The sequence below is a fragment of the Dunckerocampus dactyliophorus genome, chromosome 11, assembly GCF_027744805.1.
Source record: "Dunckerocampus dactyliophorus isolate RoL2022-P2 chromosome 11, RoL_Ddac_1.1, whole genome shotgun sequence".
NCBI lineage: Eukaryota > Metazoa > Chordata > Actinopteri > Syngnathiformes > Syngnathidae > Dunckerocampus > Dunckerocampus dactyliophorus.
Genome location: NC_072829.1, coordinates 30,032,650 through 30,054,116, shown reverse-complemented (window position 1 = coordinate 30,054,116; position 21,467 = coordinate 30,032,650). Strand labels below are relative to the sequence as shown.

The following is a 21,467-nucleotide window of genomic DNA, read 5'->3' as shown; positions in this document are numbered from 1 at the left end:
GGCACATATAGACGAACAATCATTCACACTCACACCTATGGATTTTTAGATTTTTAGAATCACCAATTAACCTCACCTGCATTGACGTTTTGCACTGTGGGCTCCAAAGGAGGTTCTAAGTGGAGATTCAAAATGCAAAGAGAAGAAGACAAAAACATTCACATTACCAGCAGCTCTGCAAAAGCCTGTGCCACCTATCCTCATTAGGGTCGCGGGAGTATGCTGACTTTGGGAGAGAGGTGGGGTAGTCAATCACAGGGCACTTATAGACAGTCATTCAAACCTATGGACAACCTATCTACAGTCGACAATTAAACCAAACCAACGCGCACACGGGGAGAACATGCACACTCCACACAGAAATGCCCAAGGGAGAATCGAACCTGGTTCTTCCTGTGTTGGCCAACGTGCTAACCACTAGACCACCGTGCGGCCCACTATCATATAATAATTATAAAACGAATATATTATGACTATTTGATTTGTTGTTCTGTTCTATTGTACAGTTATTTTGTTGTACAATTGTTGTGTGACGTCACATCACTTTTAAACAGATGTACATGTTTGACATACAAAACTGCACGTAAATATTTCATCTGTAGCTGAATCTATATATAGTCGACATTTTAAAAGCCCTAAATCATATATACTCTACAAAAAAATCGTTTATGCGGCCTTAATCCTCTGTAAAACCAAAACACCTGACGAGTATGTGGTTCACGGAATAAACCGTAAATTCGTATTTAGGCGTAAATAACTACATTTCCCATTCATCAAAGAAGTTTAGTAGTGCGACGGGTATTGTAGTTTTACTCTGACTGACACTATGGTTTGTGAACGCGCATTGAAACCCCATTCCCCATAAGTCGTTGCGCGGATTTAAACAGGAAGTCTGTGCGATTAGTGCCTTGCAGTAAGTTGACATGGTTGTTGTTTTCATGACAGTCTAGGGGAGGGGGGGACGGGAAAAAGTTACGTTTGTCTCTTCTCGATTCATTAACGAGCTTGTGCTGAAGCGTTTGAAGGCTTTTACGGTTACACAACACTTCGCAAGGGAGGAGAATAATCCACAGTCGAGGTAACGTGGTTGTGTTTTAACATTCTTTTTGATCCTTCCAACAAAGCTGCGAGTTGTGAAGAATTGGTGTGTGGTTTACCGCTAAAATGACTAAATGTTAGCCTTCGTGTTGTTGTTGAATAAATGTCGACTATCGACAATGCTAGCTAGTTCTCCGTGCGGTTGTTGCATTGGGAGCATGTTAGCTCAAACTTGTTGCTCCATTGCATTTGACTGCGGATGTAAGCTGTCCTACTCTTCGTCAGCCGAAGCGAGATTTGTGTTTATTACAGCAACAAAACGTATGCAACGACAAATGCTTTAGAGATATTTTGTGCGCGGCTTTCTTTATGAAAGAGGCAAGTGACAAAGCAATCATTACTAGTGATATTGACAAGGCACTGGGGTGATCCAACACATTCAGTGCACAGCAATGTTTGGCATGGTACCTCTGCGCGCCACACCCTTGGACGGCTCACCCCTTTGGTGAGAGACGAGAGTAAAACATGAGATTAATAACCGCAGACAACACAGTGAGCGCCCTTGTCTTACTCATTGTGGGAGATGACTTCTTCCACACAACAACAAAGGATGTCCTTTAAGGATGTCCAATGAATTGAGTGCTGGTAGCTGGAAGCACACTGCACACATATTTATTATTAATACACAGCTCAACATTCTTTCAGCTCAGTTACACTGAGAGCAAACTGCAACTTAAATCATGTCCTCCTTGTTATTGAGTTCATTTTATTGGTATACCACAATATACACGGAGGTTGAAGACGTTCCTTTCCGTAAGGATGCTTGGCCTCCAGTTTGTTTGGATTTAGAAGCCATTTTTCCTCAACAGGTATGAAGAAAAATTTAAATATTTGGTTCCAGAGTCGGTGCCGTTACATTCGATTTTAAAGTAATATTTTAAAGGGATAGTTGGGATTTTTTGGACATGAAGTTGTATGATATCCCTGTCAATTGGTCCCCTAAGTGCAGTTGTGGTCGGATATCGGTGATGAAGAGGGTAGTTCCAGGTAGTTGCTGGGGTTACACAAGTACGTAGTTTGGATTCTCAAAACAATATGCGTTCAAAAGAGCAATACATTTGCCTCAAATCAGATGTCACAACTCGCTCGGCATTATGGTTGTCTCCCGCCGTAACCCTGCGCACTGTCACCTGTCCGTTCATGTGTATGTGACAAAGGAGCTTGCATCTTCTTCCACGACAGAGCGCCACGGCCATCTTCTTTATGTGTGTGTTCCACAGCGGAAGAAGATGCGAGCGTCTTCGTCACATGCACATGAATGGACAGGTGACAGTGCGCAGGGATGCCACAGGAGACAAATATAACGCAGAGCGATTTGTGAGGTCTGATTTTTTTTTTCCTCAAATAATTTGAGTACCTAATAATAATTGTAAAAAAATTCGTTTAAATTTTTAAATTTTACATTTTTTTTCTGTCTCGAGGAATCGCTTATGTCACCAACGTGCTTACGTCAACCGCGCAGAGGACGAAGCGGATGGGGAGAAGAGGCGAGAGAATGCGACAAGGCTACGACGGAAAACAAAGAATAAAATAGAAATTTTGCCGCCAAACAGATTGTAAAAAAAACAGGCAGAAAATGTGGCCAAACAGCAAGTTGAACACCGTGACGTGTATCCGTTGTAACGCGGCGCTTACACACCACAACAGCACATCTTGTATGTTGCGTCATCTCCTCCCAAATGGAGCGTAAGATCCGAGACACGGTTAAATTGACACAGCGCAAATCAGTGAGATTAAGATTAATCTACTTTACTAACATAACGTTAGCCGCATGGAGGGCTAGCTTTCTCTTAATCATGACTACTGTCCAATGTGTGGCAGTTCATTACCATGGCAACGTGACTTAATACAGGGTTTATTGATGGAAAATAAAAACATTTTAGCTCACTAATCAGTAGCTGCTCATTTCTCGCAGACAATATGGAACAAGGAAGTGCGTGTCTCACTCACTTTGTCTTCATTTTACTTTGAACACTGCAAAAAGTCAATAAATCACAAAGACTATTTCTTATTTTTAGTCAGCCTGTCTACGTTTAGGATTTATAAATGCACAGCCATCAACATCATGTAATATGTCAGTTAGTCGTAGGCGGGAGTTAAATCCCGACGTACGTGTCACCACATGCACAGGGCCGCAATTTTTGGGACATTTGTTGACCGTGGCCAGCACGTAGAGGAAGTAGGATATCAGGGGGGGTTGCAAGTGTGTCGTAAGTGATTTGTGACACCAACGTGCTTGCCGCTCTCCCTCCGTTGGTGGCTTTTAGATCGTGAGTGCAGTGTGCGACTCGTGCGAGGCTCGTGAAGCCCGCTCACTTTGATTGCAAGGGGGCGTACTGGCTTCCTACGGCTATCGTGACCGGGAGAACCAGAGTGTACTGCTGGAGAAGTTGCCCGCGACGGGAGGACCCGCTGCCGTGGCTGGGCAATGTACACAACGTGCTTTTAAAATTTCGAGACACGCACTCCTCCTCTGCCTTGCTCTAGTGACCTGACCGCGTGCAAGGTTTTCCTGCACGCACGCGGAAAATCATTTGCATCCCAACTTTCTTCTTGCGGGCTTTGTGTGCTGTCTGTGGGTTTGAAAATCTGTGCAGGCCACTTGCGGTGTCTCTCGCGATTTTCCCCATTTTTGCACGTAACCAGCACGTAGGAGCACGCACGTTGGGATGCAACTCCCCCTTTAGTAATGTCTCAGTAAAGTCATTATTATTTCTCTCCTGGATAAATTAATGTACAAAAGCACCACCATGTAGGCCATCACACCCAAGAAAATACACTTTCTTCCGATGCTCAGTGTCAGTTTAAGAAATAAAAGGCTTGATTATCGAACAAAATTAAACCGATTGGTCGTTCATTATTTAGTGAACTGTTTTATTTTCTCTTTTGTATTTATAATTGCACTTTAAACAAGGAAAAATGTTTTTTCCGATTACTCGATTCATCGAAAACATTTTCATAAGAATACTCGATTACTAAAATGGCCAACTGAAAAATAGCTGACAAGCACACTTGTCATCGTTTTTCATTGCAGCAGATCTGCTAGTCCATACGGAAATGGCGAGCCGGCATTTTCAGATTTTCCCACGCTGGAAGCCGTTTTAAAAAAATACCGTTTCAGTTCCCGCCGTTCCCGTGTGGACGAGAAGCTGAAACGATACCATGCTTTGCCGTTTTGACCTGAAAACGTTTCCGTGTGGCTATAGGGGTGTTATTTCATGTCTGGAGGGCTCTAATAATGGTAAACACTGTATTTAAAAAGTCCTAAATAGCATTTCTGTGCTCAAACTATGAAAATATTCCATTGATTAATATTGAATCCTATTTCACGGAAATTCACTTGTCACGGGCGGGTTTGCGACCAGGTGACGGCAATAAACGAGGGACGACTGTACATCCTCCACGTACTTTAGATCATTCTTTTTGGCTCCTAAAACAGAATGTTAGCTGCTTCTGAGGAAGTCATTTGTGATTGTTTTCACTCGCTGATGCATGACGTGTATGTTCTCCCGTAGGGACCAGCAGCGGTGAACAATGGGCAGCGAGCCGGGTCCAGTTCAGATAGTGACGGTGTGTAAGGAGGAGCACTCCTTCACGCTGAACGAAGAAGCGCTGGCACGCGTTCTGTTGGCGCCCGAGGTCCGGGACAAACACGTGGTGGTTCTGTCGGTGGCCGGGGCCTTCAGGAAGGGCAAGAGCTTCCTGCTTGATTTCATGCTGCGCTACATGCACAGAAAGGTGGGCGGCGCTCTCACTTGGGTAGCGTTTCAGGGGGAAAGTGCGGTACAGTAGAGAACGTGCATGTTGTTACTCCTCTGACTGCAAGCTTAGGATAAGAATCAGCCAAAGGCAACAAAAGCTGCAGGCAAGTTGCATTATTGCCCCTCCCTGCTGCAACATGTGAACCGACAAGTTTGCTGAAGAGAAATTGTTTGGGGTTCATCACGCTCTCCTGTTGTGTGAGCGTACCAGGTGACTGTTATTGTAAGTGTCGCAGCAATTAATGCCGCATCGGCTTCAGACATCACACCGGTTCAGTCGCCTCAACTAAATGGGGATATACAATCGTGTGGAAATCATCCCGTAGGGCAGTGGATCTCAACTTGGTGGGGCGCAGACAGCAGGTCAAAAATGCCATGAAAATATGTAATATACAACTCATGTCTGACTTATTTTGAAGTCAAATTGAGCAATATTTTCGTCATCTTCCCCCCCAGTATGTATATTTAATTTTAATGGGATATGGTCAAAATGCTTGGGAAGCCACACTAACCTCCAAGTAACACACATATCCTCAAAGCTTGATCAGCATTAAACAAATGATCAGTTTGTTGCTCGGTCCCATGGCGGCCACGCTTTTCATCCACACGTGCTTCACAGTCCACCAAAGGTGTGCCGTGAAGTTTGATGCAAGTTACATTGGGTAGTTTTGTGGTAATCACATTCCCCTTCCTTCAAATTGAGGGTGAACGAGTAACGTTTGCAACAAACGTAAATATAATTGGGTTCAATAAGCGTGCATCTTGAATTGTGCAAGTGTAAACGTGACGTACTTTTAATGTAATGTTTAAAACAAAGTAAACTGTTAGAATTTGAAGATATGACTTAAGTGATTACAGACTTGCTACAGTCGGTTCACCGTGCCGCGCTCTCTCTCTCTCTCTCTCTCTCTCTCTCTCTCTCTCTCTCTCAACCCGCCCCGTGCCGTCACGCTCCTGCAGGGTGATAGGAACTGGCTGGGTCAGGATGACGAGCCACTCACCGGATTTTCTTGGAGAGGCGGTTCGGAGCCGGAGACAACCGGCATCCAGATTTGGAGCGAGGTCTTCCCCATCCAAAAGAGTGACGGAACAGAGGTACGATAGTCTGACTTTAAAGATAGAACCGCTGTACACACAATGTGAGCAAACATGTGGGAGACATTCCCGACTCTCAGCTACTTTCTGGATGTAACATAGTGGGGGGGGTCCAAAGTGCGGCTCGTGGATGTTTTTTACATTTTTTATAATTGGCCCGCAGCAAATTCTGAAAATCTAATTTAACAAGAAAAGTCCAAACATTAAGAGAATAGAGTTGTAATTTGACAAAAAAAATGCCGTAATGAGAATAAACTTGAAATATTCTGTGGAAAAATAAAGTCATTTAAGCAGCATAAAGTTGATATATTAAAGAAAAAAAATATTCTTTTTAAGTCGCAACATTGTGAGAAACAAACAAAGCAATGAATACAACTCCTGGCAAAAATGATGGAATCACCAGTCTCGGAGGATGTTCATTCAGTTGTTTAATTTTGTAGAAAAAAAGCAGATCACAGACATGACACAAAACTAAAGTCATTTCAAATGGCAACTTTCTGGCTTTAAGAAACACTAAAAGAAATCAAGAAAAAAAGATGTGGTAGTCAGTAACAGTTACTTTTTTAGACCAATCAGAGGGAAAAAATTATGGAATCACTCAATTCTGAGGAAAAAATTATGGAATCATGAAAAAAACAACAACAAAAGAATACTTCAAACACACCACTAGTACTTTGTTGCACCACCTCTGGCTTTTATAGCAGCTCGCAGTCTCAGAGGCATGGACTTAATGAGTGACAAACAGTACTCTTCATCAATCTGGCTCCAACTTTCTCTGATTGCTTTTGCCAGATCAGCTTTGCAGGTTGGACCATTTTCTTCAACTTCCACCACAGGTTTTCAATTGGATTGAGATCCGGACTATTTGCAGGCCATGACATTGACCTTATGTGTCTTTCTTCAAGGAATGTTTTCACAGTTTTTGCTCTATGGCAAGATGCATTATCATCCCCAAATGCCCTTTCAATTGATGGGATAAGAAAAGTGTCCAAAATGTCAACGTAAACTTGTGCATTTATTGAAGATGTAATGACAGCCATCTCCCCAGTGCCTTTACCTGACATGCAGCCCCATATCATCAATGACTGTGGAAATGTGCATGTTTTTTTCAGGCAGTCGTCTTCATAAATCTCATTGGAACGGCATCAAACAAAAATTCCAGCATCATCACCTTGCCCAATGCAGATTCGCGATTCATCACTGAATATGACTTTCATCCAGTCATCCACAGTCCACGATTGCTTTTCCTTAGCCCATTGTAACCTTGTTTTTTTCTGTTTAGGTGTTAATGATGGCTTTCGTTTAGCTTTCCTGGATGTAAATCCCATTTCCTTTAGGCGGTTTCTTACAGTTCAGTCACAGACGTTGACTCCAGTTTCCTCCCATTTGTTCCTCATTTGTTTTGCTGTGCATTTTCTGTTTTCAGGACATATTGCTTTAAATTTTCTGTCTTGACGCTTTGATGTCTTCCTTGATCTACCAGTATGCTTGCCTTTAACAACCTTCCCATGTTGTTTGTAGCTGACTGTGAACAACCAACATCTTTTGCAACATTGCGTGATGATTTACCTTCTTTAAGAAGTTTGATAATCCTCTCCTTTGTTTCAATTGACATCTCTTGTGTTGGAGCCATGATTCATGTCAGTCTACTTGGTGCAAGAGCTCTCCAAGGTGTGATCACTCCTGTTTAACTGCAGACTAACGAGCAGATCTAATCTGATGCAGATATTAGTTTTGGGAATGGAAATTTACAGGGTGATTCCATAATTTTTTCCTCAGAATTGAGTGATTCCGTAATTTTTTCCCTCTGATTGGTCTAAAAAAGTAACTGTTACTGACTACCACATATTTTTTTCTTGATTTCTTTTAGTATTTCTTAAAGCCAGAAAGTTGCCATTTGAAATGACTTTAGTTTTGTGTCATGTCTGTGATCTGCTTTTTTTCTACAAATTTAAACAACTGAATGAACATCCTCCGAGACTGGTGAGTCCATCATTTTTGTCAGGGGTTGTATACTGTAGTTGTCCTTTTCAGAAAATTAGGTTGTGGAAAAATATATAATATGAGAATAAAGGCATAATTATGAGAAGAACATTTATAAGGAGAAAGTTTAAATAGTGGGGGGGGGGTGAAAAAGCAGCTGTCATTTTCCAAGATAAAGTCAAAATATTAAGACAAAAAAGTCGTATTCTAACAAGAAAAAAGTCACAATTTTATGAGAATAAACTTGTGATAGCATGAGGAAAAATAATATCATTTTAGTAGCATAGAGTTGAAATGTTAAAGAACATTTTTAAAAAAAATTTTTACAGTCGTAACATAAGAAACTAACAAAGCAACAAATATAGTTGTCATTAAAAAAAAATAAAAGGTTGCGGAAAAAGATATAATATTATGAGAATAAAGTCATAGTTATGAGAAGAACATTTACAGGAACAAAATAGTTGGAAACTTAAAAAAACAAAAAAAACCAGCAGGAATGGGGGAAAAACTGCTTTAATTTTCAGAGAATAAAGTCCAAATAATAAGAGAAAAAAGTCGTAATCTAACAAAAAAAAATCACAATTTTCTGAGAATAAACTTGTAATAGCATGAGGAAAAATGATATCATTTGAGTAGCATAGAGGTGAAATATTAAAGAAAACATTTGTTGTTTTTTAAAGTCGTAATTACGAGAAACAAACTTTTTTTTTAAATAACATTTTTGGACAATTAGGTAGGGGGGAAAAAGTCCAAATCTTATGGGAATAAAGTCATAATATTACAGGAATAAGGGGGTCATAATATTACAAAAAGAATATTCAGGAAGATAATTTAAGAAGAAAGTTTAAATATTTGGGGAAAAAAACAGCAACACATTCATTCACCTACTGTCTATGACGATGCTGAGATGAAATATATTAAACCTCTGAGCATATTTCACAAAATATAAAAGTGGCAAAGTTGCATCCTGCTAATTTTCACCTTGTGGTCCTCGCTGGAAAAGGTTTGGACCATACTGCACTGGCTTGCGTGATCAATACCCTTGATGCATTTGTACTCTATATTTAACAGCTTCAATACGTCCATCTTGTGGTCTGTGCAGTCGTGTTGCCCCCTGAAATCAAGCTTCTTCTGTTTGTGCGTGTCCCCCTGCAGGTGGCTGTGGTGCTGATGGACACTCAGGGAGCGTTTGACAACCAGTCCACAGTGAAAGACTGCGCCACCATCTTTGCCCTCAGCACCATGACCAGCTCCATTCAGGTGCCAGGTCTAGTATACAGATCATAGGTCGTAAAATACTAGACGTTTGAATAAGCGTCACTGCTCTGTGGTTGTAGATCTACAATTTGTCTCAGAACATCCAAGAAGACGATCTGCAGCAGCTACAGGTGTGTTCGCGTTGCTTGGTCCACTTTGACATTTCTAAATATGCAAAGATGGTTTTTATATTTCAATAAAAAAAAAAAACTCCCTGCCTCTCAGCTTTATTTGTGACAAAGTGGACTATAGTATGAATGTTTTTTGCTTGTTTTTCTTTTTTCATTTATTTAACTTATTTTTTATTTTTATATCATGGATTTTGTCTCATAATGTTTTGACTTTATTTTTGTAAAATGGTACATTTAACTATGCTTTTGCCAAACCTAATTTTCCTCAAATTGCAACTTCATTCCGACTGTTAAATTTTTTTTATTTTTGGTCTTTAATATTTCAATATTTCAACTTTTTTTCAATTATTTTTCTCTTAATATTATGACTTTATTCTCCTAATATTTTTTCTGTGTTTTTGTAAAATTACTGTTGTGTTTTCTTGTTTAACTGTATTTTTAAAATGTGCCGAGGGCCAATAACAAAACAGCCGTGGGTTGTAAATGGCCCCCGGGCCGCAGTTTGGACATCTGTGATTTAGCCAAAAGAGGCTGTGTAATTTAAAGTGGATATAAATCTATACTGGACTACAATACTGTATGTGCTATTGTCTCTTGAGGAGATGCATTGTCATGAAAAATGGTTACTGAAATGTACCTTTTAGAGACATTAAAGCTTTGAAATATTTGCTTCTAAATGTCTCCGCCGGCTTCTTCCCAGCTCTTCACAGAGTACGGACGCCTCGCCTTGGATGAAATCTTCCTGAAGCCCTTTCAAGTATGATTGATCCCAAAAGAAGAGCATTGGATTTTGCGATATATGATGAAAATTGCTCCCTTTTCCTCCGCAGTCCTTGATGTTCCTGATCCGTGATTGGAGCTTTCCTTATGAGTACACGTACGGCTTTAAGGGAGGCAATGAATTCCTGGATAAGCGGCTGCAGGTAAGTCAGCAGGGTGCCTCACAGGTGTGGAAACACCCCTCGCATGTCAGCAACTTTTTTCAGTACGGTATATCTTCTCAATACTGCAGAGATGAAAGTGAGTTTTACAGCGGAAGACGTTTAAAGGAAAACAATGCTTCTGTGAGACATGAACACGCATGACTTTCTCTTCTCTGTGTGTTCTAAATATACTGCTCAAAAAATTTGAGGAACACTTCAAAAACACATCAGATCTAAACTGGGGGAAAAATGATCTCGAATATGTTTCCTGATAATAAGTGGGTGATGTATTAGTAACAAAATGATGCCACATCATTTGATAGAAATGAAAATGATCACCCTATAGAGGGGGGAAATCAAAGACACCCCAAAAATGAAAGTGAAAAAATGATGCAGCACACTGGTCCATTTGGCTAAAATGTCATTGTAGCAACTCAAAATGATTCTCAGTAGTTTGTGTGGCCCCCACGTGCTTGTACGCGTGCCTGACAACGTGGGGGCATGCTCCTAATGAGACTACGGATGGTGTCCTGGGGGATCTCCTCCCAGATCTGGACCAGGGCATCAATGAGCTCCTGGGCAGTCTGAGGAGCAACCTGGCGGCCCCGGATGGACCTAAACATAATGTCCCAGAGGTGTTCTATTGGGTTTAGGTCAGGTGAACGTGGGGGCCAGTCAATGGTATCAATTCCTTCATCCTCCAGGAACTACCTGCATACACTAGCCACATGAGGTCGGGCATTGTCGTGGACCAGGAGGAACCCAGGTCCCACTGCACCAGCGTAGGTTCTGACAATGGGTCCAAGGATTTCATCCCGATACCTAATAGCAGTCAGGGTGCCGTTATCTAACCTGTAGAGGTCTGTGCGTCCTTCCAGGGATATGCCTCCCCAGACCATCACTGACCCACCACCAAACCGGTCATGCTGAATGATGTTGCAGGCAGCATAACGTTCTCCACGGCATCTCCAGACCCTTTCACGTCTGTCACATGTGCTCAGGTTGAACTTGCTCTCATCAGGGAAGAGCACAGGGCACCAGTGGTGTAGTTGCCAATTCTGGTGGTCTATGGCAAATGCCAATCGAGCTCTACGCTGCTGGGCAGTGAGCACAGGGCCCACTACAGGACGTCGGGCCCTCAGGCCACCCTCATGGAGCCTGTTTCTGATTGTTTGGTCAGAAACATTCACACCAGTGGCCTGCTGGAGGTCATTTTGTAGGGCTCTGGCAGTGCTCATCCTGTTCCTCCTTGCACAAATGAGCAGATACCGATCCTGCTGAGGGTTGAAGGACCTTCTACAGCCCTGTCCAGCTCTCCTGGAGTAACTACCTGTCTCCTGGAATCTCCTCCATGCGTCCAGATACCGCAGTGATGCCCTGGTCCAGATCTGGGAGGAGATGCCCCAGGACACCATCCGTAGTCTCATTAGGAGCATGCCCCCACGTTGTCAGGCATGCGTACAAGCACGTGGGGGCCACACAAACTACTGAGAATCATTTTGAGTTGCTACAATGACATTTTAGCGAAATGGACCAGTCTGCTGCATCATTTTTTCACTTTCATTTTTGGGGTGTCTTTGATTTCCCCCCTCTATAGGGTGATCATTTTCATTTCTATCAAATGATGTGGCATCATTTTGTTACTAATACATCACCCACTTATTATCAGGAAACATATTCAACATCATTTTTCCCCCGTTTAGATCTGATGTATTTTCCAAGTGTTCCTCTCATTTTTTTTGAGCAGTAATAGCAGCTAAAAAGTGGCAGCTAAGAATGCACGTAATGGGACGCATCTGCCAATTTGTGGAAATGTGAGGGGTGAACTCACTTTTGCGGGGCGCTGTAGCCAGATAGAGTCAATGTTTCACTTCTGTGAAGAAGGTGTCGGATGTTTCGCTCCTCATCCGAAGAGCTTCGTCAGCGAACTAACAAGTGCTGGTAGCCTAGGCCTTAAATACAGTAAGAGTGGGCGGAATTGGTGTGCCAACGCCCTCCTCCTATTGGTTCCTTACACTAAGACTGGGACTAGTAGTGGTCTAATCCTCTCCTTACATTAGCACCTCAGATCAAAGGGAAATGTAGTGTTACTTACACTAAGCATTTTGAATTTTTGGAATGGAATGTTTTCCACTATGTTATCAACGAGTGCAAATACGTTGCTTTACTTGTCCAAAACAGGGTGGAAAATATTCCATTCCTAGCAGTGCGATCAGCTTAGAGGAAAAGTGCACTTTTTTTTAACCAATGTGCCCAGGTGTTGAGACCGATGCGCATATTTGTGGTGCGGTGAATTGACTTGTTGATTATGGTGACAGGCCAAGTGAAGGTTGAAGTCGCTTTTGTCAGATTCTGTATTCTATTGTTGCTTCGTAGTGTTGAGAGATGAACTTGGCCGCTTTGCCTTTAAAGGTTAAGGAGCAGCAACATGAGGAGCTGCAAACAGTGAGGGAGCACATCCACTCCTGCTTCACCAACATTTCCTGCTTCCTGCTGCCTCACCCGGGGTTGAAGGTCGCCACCAGCCCTGCTTTTGAGGGACAACTCAGCGGTGAGCTCTCCAGACTTTGACGCTGTTCGACGCAACGCACACGCTCACATTTGTGCACAATTCCCATTCTGTCAGCCGTGGCGCCCGAGTTCAAAGAGCAACTGAAGGTTCTGATCCCCAATCTGCTGTATCCCGACAACCTGGCCGTGAAGGAAATAAATGGCAATAAAGTCACCTGCAGAGGCCTGCTGGAGTTTTTCAAGGTAACATCCTCTCAGTCCGGGTGTCACTACCCAGACTTTGCAAACCAGCTTGTCACGTGTAACATGTGTACCATCAGGCTTACATCAAGATCTACCAGGGAGAAGACTTGCCAGAGCCAAAGAGTATGCTCATGGTATGTTATCATGAGGACTTTTATGTGCTTCCTTCAGAGTACAGTATTCTAAAGACGCGCGTGTCTGTCTGTCTCCCAAGGCTACAGCTGAGGCCAACAACCTGGCAGCCGTGGCAGCAAGCAAAGACCAGTATTACAAGAACATGGAGAAGGTTGGTTCTAAGGCTTGTTGTCGAATCTAACCAGCACCACACACGGAGGCGACGTCGCCTCTCGTCTGTTCATTTTCAACGGAACGGATTATCACGAGTCACCGTCCAGCCAAGCTGTAGCAACCGTACTTACTTTTACGAGTGTCCAAGCGACAAAAGCAACTACAGGGGTCGCGGGAGGACCAGATATCAGCTGGGAGAAAAATACCACAATGAAAAAATGGTCGATTGCCTCCAGTACATCTGTTTAATCGCAATAAATCAATCCCGGACATGACATCCGAGCGTCCACATGGCTGCGTTAGCTGCCGTTTGACTGATGATCACACTGTGAGCCTTGAACTCACCATAATATATACCGCTAGAAGCTAGACTAAGGGCAGAAGTGAGCATTTGTGAGCAGCAGAATGGTTTCATGCCAAAAAAAGAGTACTACAGAGGCAGTATTTGCTTTGAGGATGTTGATAGAGAAGTACAGAGAAGGCCAGGCGGAGGTGCATTATGTAGCATGAGAAGTACAGTCAAACTTGTCTATAGCGGCCACTAGAGGGAGACTGCAAAAGTGGCCGCTGTAGACAGGTGGCCACTATAGACAGGTTGGCGTCCAGTTTGAATGTTGACCAGTAGAGGGGGGAAAAAAAGGGGGAAAAAATGAATGTTGACCAGTAGAGGGCACTGTGGGACTGCGGATAAAAGTTATACAGCACTACTAGGCTTGTTATTATCCACGACCCACAGAACAAAGCTGTGCTAGTAATGTCTTACGCTTGTTTTTAATATTTTACTTTTTATACGGCAGGGTGTCATTACAGCTTTAGTTCATCGGGAAGTGACGGTGGGCGTCCCGAGCAGGGGAGCTAGGCTCAGTGCTAGCTGTGAGTTTGGAGAGAGTTGGGAAGTGTGTTTATGTTGGCGTGGATGTAAAGTCCTGCAGTGTTCTTCGCTGTTAATAAAGCCATTAAAGTGCATCGGCGACGTGAGTCTCTCCTTCCCCACAACAAGCGGCATTACAGTATTGACCAGTGCACACCAGGAAATAAACGGTGTCACTTGTTACAGGCATTGGCTGGACAGCTATGTAGTGGAGCTTGTTTAACCTTTGCCTTGTGGGCAAGCAGGAAGGAGAGACGAGACGTGTGTGTGTGTGTGTGTGTGTGTGTTCTGAGCTGCTGTCTGGTGGCCGCGTTCAATAAATAAAGTTGGCAGAAGCAACAGGAGAAGTTTCCTTCTTTGCTTCGGAGCTGAATAACACTGACAAGTTAACAGACTAGTAGCGAACGGAAAAGAAGACGGCTTTGTTTGTGTCGAATACAGAAGATGAGGACTTTGATGGATTTGTGGATGAGGATTGATAAAAAATAACGCGAGTACATTCTAAAATACTTCAATTAAGTACAACCCAACTCAGTTTTTGCTCCCGCTGCCGCAGGCATGCTAGCATATGTTTTTTTTTATTGTAGCGTCGCTGGGAGCACGTCCTGTTCCTAGCCTACTTTGCGGTAATGTTTTGGTGCAAATGCTCTTAAAGTTACATGTTTGACCAGGAAATAGCAAGCTCAAAAGAAGACGGCTTTTTTATGTGGAACAACTGACAGTTTGTGTGGATCTTGTGAATGATTGTGACTGAGCTAGGACTCAGTAATTAAAGTCTACACACAACGGCTTCATTGATTGAAAAACTAAACTTTTTCGTGCATGAAGCTTCTGCGTGAGTTGGTAATTTGGCCACTATATGCAGTCAGATATTGACCAATGGGTGGCCGCTGGCCGCGTTGGACAGGTGACTGCTATACACAGGGTCTATAACATGTAAATTTGCTGCGGGGGATTTTTCAGTGGCTGCTATAGACAGGTGGCCGTTCTATAAAGGTGGCCGCTAAGACAGGTTTGGCTGTTAGAGCGGTGCAGGACATGTATGAGGACTGGAAGACAGTGGTGAGGTGTGGTGTAGGTGTGACAGAGGAGTTCAAGGTGGAGGTGGGACTGCATCAGGGATCAGCTCTGAGCCCCTTCTTGTTCACTATGGTGATGGACAGACTGACAGACGAGGTTAGACAGGAATCTCCATGGACTATGATGTTTGCAGATGACATTGTGATCTGCAGACAGACTGATCAGACAGTGTCCATGAGGAAAAGACAGGAGACAGAGCTGGAGGTAGCAGAGATGAAGATGCTGAGGTTCTCTCTGGGAGTGACCAGGAAGGATAGGATCAGGAATGAGTACATCAGAGGGAGGGCACATGTTAGAGGTTTTGGAGATAAAGTCAGAGAGGCCAGACTGAGATGGTTTGGACATGTCCAGAGGAAAGATAGGGAATATATAGGTAGAAGGATGCTGAGTTTGGAACTGCCAGGCAGGAGGCCTAGAGGAAGACCAAAGAGGAGGTTTATGGATGTAGTGAAAGACAACATGAAGGTAGTTGGTGTGAGAGAAGAGGATGCAGAAGACAGGGGTAGATGGAGGCAATTGATTCGCTGCGGCGCCCCCTGAAGGGAGAAGCCGAAAGGAAAAGAAGAAGATACCGCTATAATAGCATAAAACATTGATTGATTGATATGCTAAAAAAATATATATGTGCATCTGTTTAAAATTGGTCTTTGTTTCCTCTCAGATGTGTGGCGGAGACCTGCCCTACGTGGCTCCGGAGTCCCTGGAGGAGAAGCATCACTTTTACTTCAAGGAGGCGCTTCACAGCTTCTCCTCCACCAAGAAGATGGGCGGCCAGGAGTTTTGTGACCGTTACCAGGCCCAACTGGAGAAGGAGCTGGAGGAAATGTGGGAGTCGTTCGCCAAGCACAACGAGGTAAGAGACGCTGCTCTGTATGTTTTATATGGTGGACACCCCATGGGTGTACAGCCAAGCATTGAAGTTACAGCAGGTGGTTGGAGAGCACATTAAAGGCCCCCGACATGATTCATCAACTTGGCTTGAATATGTTATACACTAGGTCCCCAACTTACGATACGAACACAAGCCGACTGGTGTATGTTTTATTTTATTTTGCCTTGTAGTCGCTCAATCAGTGTTTATACTGCTACTGTACATGCTTGACCAGTAGAGGGCACTGTGACACTGCTAATGGAGCCTTAGAGCTAATGGGACCAACAGAGGAAGAGTTAGACGCTGGGGAGATGCAGTGTAAAGCTAAATGGAAAGCTAAACTGTACAACCCGGACAGAGCGTGTGATTAAAGTTTATGAAGAGTTAATAGGCCTGCTTAATTCTACACCACACCACCCACAGAACACTACCTCTTTTAGAAGAGTCTAACCACGACGACAACGATTTATCCTTTTTTTCAATAACTCCTCCTCCAACTCCACCACAACGACGTATGCTCGACCACTCCTCTTCAAAGGTAAATAACATTTATCATTACGTATTATTATATCACTTTTGTTATAGTTTTTTTCATTAATTATCCTGGTTTAATATTTCTACTGCATCCAAACTCATATTTACATACATACGCATATACTGTATATGTATACACGTACATGTAGTACTTATATCATTGGTAATATTACCTTTTCCCCTACTTAAGAACGATTCAACATAAGAACGGTTGTCTGGAACCAATTGTGTTCGTAAGTTGGGGACCTAGTGTATAGTGTTTGGAATTATGTTCTACATTGTTCCATTTTTGAAAGTGAATGGTAACTTGGCAAAAATGACATTTATGGTTGATGGCGCCAGCCATGACGAGCTAGCTCTTGCTGTTCAGAAATGTCAAGTCTTTGTGGGGGTTCAGTAACAGCAACACAGTCGGGGTGCATGTTTTGACAAATATTTCAACCTTTTGTGTGCAGCGGTTCAGGATTAGAAGAGCTAGCTTACACAAATACATATGTTTGTTGTTTTTTTTTTTTTTTTAAGTCCAAGAATCTGTTCAGCGCCTTCCGCACGCCAGCGGTGCTGTTCGTGCTGGTGTGCTTCCTCTACGTGTTGTCCGGTGTGCTGTTCTTCATCGGCCTGACCACCTTCGCCCTGGTGTGTGACTGCATTCTGGGCTTGGTCATGATGGCCATGCTGACATGGGGCTTCATTCGCTACACTGGCCGCTACCAGCATGTGGGTGGTGCCATCGACCAGGCCGCCGGCGTTGTCTTGGAGCAGGTGAGGGGGAAATTTTTACGGTATCTACCCATCTATCGGTCTATGGCTGGGGGGGGGGGGGGGGGGGGGTGATACAGTTTGTCCCAAATCCATTACAGCCTTGCGCACTGACCGAAAATGTTTTACTTGTGAATTGCAAACACTGGAGTTGGTCCCTCCTCTTCCTCTACGTAGCCAAGATGGCGACTACTAAGGGTGGTAGTGCCTTTGGCCATACTTAAGTAGAACGCACTGTCAGGAATGTTTTGGATCAATCATGCCACATATTCGTGCTTGTTCAGAACACAGTGGAAAATATTCCATTCCTAACAGTACTTGGTGTGGGTCTGGGAGTGCTCAAATTGGAACACGGACACTGTTTTTATTTACTGTATGGTGTGGTTGATTGGATGTGTTGATTCTTGTGACAAGCCTACTTTCGACACAATCTGGGCATTTTCACTTTGGGGTTGCCAGCAGTCTCGACATTAATGTGTGTAGAGTTATTTTGAAGGGACAGGAAATGTGCACTGTCATCCAAGCTGTACGCTGACTACTTTTACAGTCATTTTTTTCAGTGTCATCAGTCCCATGAGAAGATACAAGAAAAGAGTTGCAGAAATCATGGTGATGTAGTTCCCCGTTTTAGCCACTAGACAGTGCTAAAGACGTTTTCCAGAACAGCAAGAAAAAGCATCTTTTTCCACAGTTTCATTTCATGTTAAGGGTGGAGTTCCCCTTGAACTGAGAGGTTGTCTTCAGGTTGCCTCAAGCTGACAAATCTTTGAGGCTTTAATACAAAGTGGGTGTGTTTAGACACAGCTTATTTTATCGTCACTTCAGGCCTTGTGACAGTTGAATCAGAAAGTGGTGAGGTTACTCTTTCATTTCCCACCTTTAGAAAAAGTCTACTCCCAAAAACTGCTATAAAAACGGGACAGATTGACATTTATTTCTTCTTGTTTTTGCTTAGATCGCTAATGAGGGCTGCAACTAACAATTATTTCAATAACATTTTTGTGTCGATGAACAAACACATTTTTAATTTCCGCCTCTTTATTCAGAAATTGAAGATTTGAGCAAAAAAGTGCACCAACACCATGTTGCTGCTTGAATATTCTGTTAAAATAATGCTGAATCATAAAAAAATCTAAACCACATGTGTCAAACTCGTGCCTTGGAAGGCCGAGACGCTGAAGGTTTTCTCTCCAAGCAGTTTCTTCAGCAGGTGATTTCATTGATGAGCTCCTTCCCTCAAACTGAAGGTGTTGATCATTAAAATCACCTGCTTTAGTGACTGGCTGGAAAGAAAACCTGCAGTGTCTCGGCCCTCCATGGCACCAGTTTGACACCCCTGATCTAAATGTTTGTCAAATAGCTCAAGGAAAACAAATGTACGCAACAATATAATCATGATCATCTTCCTAGTGGATTAATCTGAAGCTTGTTTCGGTGAATGGAGTAATGGGTCAGGCCGTAGATGGACCAAATCAGTACAAAGCAAACACCGACAGTTAGCGATTGGGTCCGCAACATATCAGAAAAGAGGCAAAAATGCTCATCACTGTTTTCCAAAGTCAAAGCTGACGTGTGAATATCTTGTTTTGGCTAAAACACAAAGATAATAGCTCTGCTCTCATGGATGACGAAGGAAATTCTAAAATACTCACATTTGAGAAGCTGAGATCAGAGGATATTTACATATTTAAATTAAAAAAACATGAATCCATGACCAAAATAGTAATTGTTTAATTGCTGCAGCTCTAGTTCTCATAAAAAATACCAAACATGTAAATATTTGTATTATTTTAAGCCTCTAAATGCCCATTTGATTCAATGATGTCACGTTTTTGCTTAGAAAAATCCACTTCTTTTCCATGTATGGGGCTGATATGTCAAAGATCAGTCAGAAGATAATATTGATTTTGGTGCTTTATTTCTTTTTTGCAGGGTCAGATTCCAAATTTCCCACCCTTTGGAGTCCCTAGAGGACAAAAAAGTCCCATAGACGTCCATTTTTCACCCCACCGTAATTGGACAACAGAAACATGCATTTTCTAATTTCAGGGTTTCTTTTTGTTGAAAAAATAGGCCAATTTGTCACATTTACTGTTTAGAATGACATTGGACAATTTTCACATTGTAGGTGAAAAGTGTTTCCTACCGGATGTTGTGGTGGAGTCCGTGGGGGGGCGGGGCTTGATGACATAATGGCCCGTGACAACCATGGTGGCCGTGAAACATTTGCAAAAAAGTCATTACCATCACCATAAAAAGCAAAGCAAATATGCTCTGCTGGCGCTACTTGATGTCCAGTCTCATTCCAAACAGTAAATATGACAAATTGGGCTAATTTTCAACAAAATGAAACCCTGAAATTAGAAAATGCATGTTTATGTTGTCTAATTACAATGTGTTGAAAACTGGTGCTTATAATGGAAGTCAGTGGGACTTTTATTTTGTCCTCTAGGGACCCGAAAGGGAGGGAAATTTGGAATCTGACCCTACAAAAAAAAAATAACAACGCATCAGAATTAATTTGATTACAAATGTTATGTTCAGTTAAGCCTGATCTTTGACTTAGAGCCCCAGCACCATCACATTTATTACTGTATATGCTTTGTATTTTTCTAAGCAATAACAGTGACATCATTAAACCAAATGGGCATTTAGAGGGTTACAATATAAGATATTTGAGCAAAAAAAGTAGAAAGAAATGTTGATCTGTCATGTTTTTATAGCAGTTTTTGGGGCCGAAAGGGTGGGAAATTTGGCCAGGGCGTCTAGTTGACTTTGGAACAATTTTTCATAAAAACAAACATCTTAGGAAAAAAAATGAATGCCATATGGAGGAACACAACCAAAGTTATGAGCAAAAATGTACCTGCAAAACCAAAAAAAGGGTTAAAACACAGATTTGCTTTACCTGACACTAGTTTTCTCACAATCTGAGTCGACCACAAACTTAAGCTTCTGCACTCAACCTTTCTCTTTCTCTTTCTCTCTCTCTCCCTCCCCCCTCAGGCCACTGTGGTGTTGAACAAGTCAAAAGGGCAGGGCGTCCCTAACGTAAAGAAATCCAGTTAGAGGACCTGCAGAGCTTGATAATCTGGACGCAGCACAGCACGAGACCCCACATTCCGCACTAAAAGCCTTATCGTTCCACCCGCTCTGGGAGAAAGAAACATGCAGCTCAAGCACACACGGACACAACAAGAAGAAAGAAAGAAAGAAATGTTCCCAAAAAGCCAGCATCTGTATCTGCACGGGAGTGAATCTTTATTATTAGACTGGATTGCATGCATGGCATCGCATATTCTGTCGTAAGTGCCACGTTTACAGCTGGGAGAACTTTTCATTTAGCTTTTGATTACTCAAGGCGGTTCGTTTGGGATGCAAGCACAGCTTCTGCAAAAATATTGTCCCATTCCAAAATACGCTTGCTTAAAAGCTAATAATGTGTAGACATTCCTCTTTTACTTTGTGCCTTAAATCACTCCATTCCTGTGAGATTTAACATTCCCGTTCAGTTTATACACATTAATTTGCATAGAAAGCTGAAGACGCACGAAGGAGAACATTATGCACTTTCTGTCTCAAGGTTGTTGAGGCCAAATGAGAATATAGTCAAGAGAAATTGTGTATTCCAAAGTCTTTGTCGACCGTTCCCTCAGCGGTAACATGTTACATTTCGATACAAGACACTAGATTGTTTTCTTCGATCCGTTATTTATAGGAACTTGTTTAGAACTCCAAAGATTATATTGATATACTGTATATGAAATAGCATCCAGATAGCCAAAGACTTAACTTAGCTTTTGTAGCCTCTTTTGAATTCCATTCCACTCTGTTGGTCTCAATACTCGTGACTACAGATTTAAATGTGTTGTCTCAAAATGGCAGTAAAATGATTAACAACAATGCACTGTTGAAAGTGTTGAACGCAAAGATCTAAAAAGGCTAAAAAAAAAAAAAGGATGTCGACAGCAGACTGTGTTGATGTACCGCAGAGATGGATGTCCTGTAGCACAGATGCACCAAATAAAACACTTGGATCATTCCCAAACATTTTCACTGTCA

The 21,467-nt window shown here is 42.5% G+C and overlaps 1 protein-coding gene across 3 annotated transcripts; it reads left to right on the top strand.

Annotated features, from left to right (window-relative positions):
- The first annotated feature begins 918 nt into the window (after nt 1-918).
- On the top strand, nt 919-21,467 carry atl3 (atlastin 3). Of its 3 annotated transcripts, XM_054792484.1 has the most exons (15): nt 967-1,078; nt 2,319-2,420; nt 4,614-4,836; nt 5,820-5,954; nt 9,093-9,197; nt 9,275-9,325; nt 10,026-10,082; nt 10,156-10,248; nt 12,661-12,799; nt 12,875-13,002; nt 13,080-13,136; nt 13,217-13,288; nt 15,903-16,094; nt 17,169-17,408; nt 20,412-21,467. In XM_054792484.1, exons 3-15 carry the CDS (start codon nt 4,633-4,635, stop codon nt 20,472-20,474), a joined length of 1,536 nt encoding a protein of 511 aa, XP_054648459.1. In that variant the 5' UTR covers nt 967-1,078; nt 2,319-2,420; nt 4,614-4,632; the 3' UTR covers nt 20,475-21,467. The 3 variants fall into 3 exon arrangements, with proteins under 3 accessions (XP_054648458.1, XP_054648459.1, XP_054648460.1); XM_054792483.1 differs by lacking the exon at nt 2,319-2,420 and having other exon boundaries at nt 919-1,078; nt 20,412-21,466; XM_054792485.1 differs by lacking the exons at nt 2,319-2,420; nt 4,614-4,836 and having other exon boundaries at nt 985-1,078.

What these genes read in the sequence shown, in the direction of transcription:
- atl3 (XM_054792484.1), top strand. Translation starts at nt 4,633, where the DNA reads ATGGGCAGCGAGCCGGGTCCAGTTCAGATAGTGACGGTGTGTAAGGAG. An exon ending in TCCTGGATAAGCGGCTGCAG is followed by an intron (nt 10,249 to 12,660) that starts GTAAGTCAGCAG and finishes TTGCCTTTAAAG; the next exon opens with GTTAAGGAGCAGCAACATGA. An exon ending in CGTTCGCCAAGCACAACGAG is followed by an intron (nt 16,095 to 17,168) that starts GTAAGAGACGCT and finishes TTTTTTTTTAAG; the next exon opens with TCCAAGAATCTGTTCAGCGC.